Source organism: Impatiens glandulifera, chromosome 1 (genome assembly GCF_907164915.1).
Source record: "Impatiens glandulifera chromosome 1, dImpGla2.1, whole genome shotgun sequence".
Taxonomy (NCBI): Eukaryota; Viridiplantae; Streptophyta; class Magnoliopsida; order Ericales; family Balsaminaceae; genus Impatiens; species Impatiens glandulifera.
Genome location: NC_061862.1, coordinates 21,676,825 through 21,678,976, shown reverse-complemented (window position 1 = coordinate 21,678,976; position 2,152 = coordinate 21,676,825). Strand labels below are relative to the sequence as shown.

The window sequence follows — 2,152 nt, the reverse complement described above, 5'->3', positions numbered from 1 at the left end:
ATGGGTCGAACTCCTTGCTGTGACAAAGCTAACGTAAAAAAGGGAGCATGGTCGCCGGAGGAAGACTCGAAGCTAAAGGATTTCATCGATATGTATGGAAATGGCGGAAATTGGATTACCCTCCCTCTCAAATCTGGTAATTATTATTATTATTATTAGGGTTTTGTTAATAATTTGATGACGACGATGAAATGTTAATGATTAATTAGGTCTAAAGAGATGCGGTAAGAGCTGTCGATTGAGATGGTTAAACTACCTTAGACCAAATCTAAAACACGGCGATTTTTCTCATGATGAAGACAGGATCATTTGTAATCTGTTTGCCAGCATTGGAAGCAGGTGTGTAGTAAGATAAATGCATGTTCTTTTTTTTTTCTTTTTTTCTTTTTTTCTTCATGTTCTTTGTTGTTAGGGTTCATGTTTATAATATATATGATTTGACGTAATTTGATGATATATATATCCAAGGTGGGCGGTGATCGCCTCAAGTTTACCGGGAAGGACTGATAATGAGATAAAGAATCATTGGAATACAAAACTAAAGAAGAAGGCCATTCATCCGCTTCTTTCACCACCGCCGCCGCCAACGACTCTGACTCGGCGGGTTACTAGTTCGCAGCCGCCACCTTCCACCACGACGTCGTTTCATCAAGGAATATCATCATCATCATCATCATCATCATCTGTGTTTGCGTCTACATTTGATTATTACTACCCACTCTTTCATGATCAAGACCCCACCTCATTTTTCAACAACGAGCCAAATAATTTTTCCAACCTACTTCAGTACCAGAGTTCATACAATACAGGAATCGAAAACAATATTTACAATCATGATGATTACTTGCGTACCCAGCAGTCTATGGATAATAATCATATTCTTGATGAGAATAATTGTTATTATCATAATGATATAATTCAGACGATCAAACATGAGGGTGTTTTTGGAATGAACAATGTCGACGTCAACAGATCATCCATATCAAATGTTGACCCCGGCGGCAGGCTTCTTCATCTTGATTATCATGAGGATCATAATTATTATGATGATGACGATAATATTATTCAACAAGCAGAGGCGTATTTTAATGGATCAGATCAGTTCTCCACTAGCCTTGATCAATTATATAAATAGCGTATTTATCATGAAAGAATAAATTACATTCTGAGTTTGAGTTTGTGTTTGTGTTTGTGTTTGTGTTGTGTTTGTGTTTGTGTACGTGTTCCATCGATCGATCGATCTATCTATCTCTGATCAGGATTAATTAATATTATATGTTGGAGTTGTTTTCTCTTTCTTCTTTTCTTTGACTCCACATGAGTGCATGCTTTTGTTTTTGCGCCTATTTAGGAAGTGCGCTGATTTTCTCTTTTATATGCTAGCTACTTTCTTATTATGAAAACTAGACAAAAGAATTATTATATTATTATTGCTCATTCGTATCTAATCATAACATTAATTGACAGTTTGTATATTAAAAGATTAAATTTAAAAAGCAGTCTTTTATTTATGTTTAATAAACATATATGAGGATGTCTAGTCTATTTTTTTTATCATTAATGCCATCACAAATACTCTACTTTTTTAAATTTGACAGAGTATACAAATATAATTAAATTAGAAAAAAAAAATTAAGTGAAAAGTTGATAAAAAAGAAAAAGAAAAAGAAAAAGAGAAAGAAGTAATTTTTAATAATTTTAAATCAAACTGCTGAATTTTTTCTATTAATTTCTTTTCACCCAAATATGATTAATTTTTTACCAAATAAAAATATAAGTGTAGCAAATCAAATTATGTAAACTCGTTTTTTTTATACCTTTGTTTTGGTGGTATTATTTTTACCGGTAAGCAACAGGTGCGGTAAAAGATCAAACCAGCGTAAGCCTTACGCTGGCCAAAGTCGGAACCAGTGCTTCTCTATCAGATCTCGAGGTCGCCATGAAGAAAATCCAGCCGAAGAAAAATACATTCAAGAAATCCTTAGCCTAACCTTCTATTCAAGAGCTTCAATCGGCGCATGCGTTGATACAATCTCAACAAATCTTAGAAAACCAAAAATTGGATCGTAGCTCTCAAAACCCTAACTCTCATCCATCGTCTTCTCGGCGATGATCTTCTTCGCCACCAGACGTGGTACACGCCTTCTTAACT

The 2,152-nt window shown here is 34.4% G+C and overlaps 1 protein-coding gene across 1 annotated transcript; it reads left to right on the top strand.

The window, feature by feature from the left end:
- Positions 1-1,135, top strand: LOC124920740 (transcription factor RAX2-like). Its single transcript, XM_047461295.1, has 3 exons — positions 1-136; positions 210-339; positions 469-1,135. The coding sequence occupies exons 1-3, from the start codon at positions 1-3 to the stop codon at positions 1,133-1,135; spliced, it is 933 nt and encodes a 310-aa protein (XP_047317251.1).
- Positions 1,136-2,152: the final 1,017 nt, after the last annotated feature.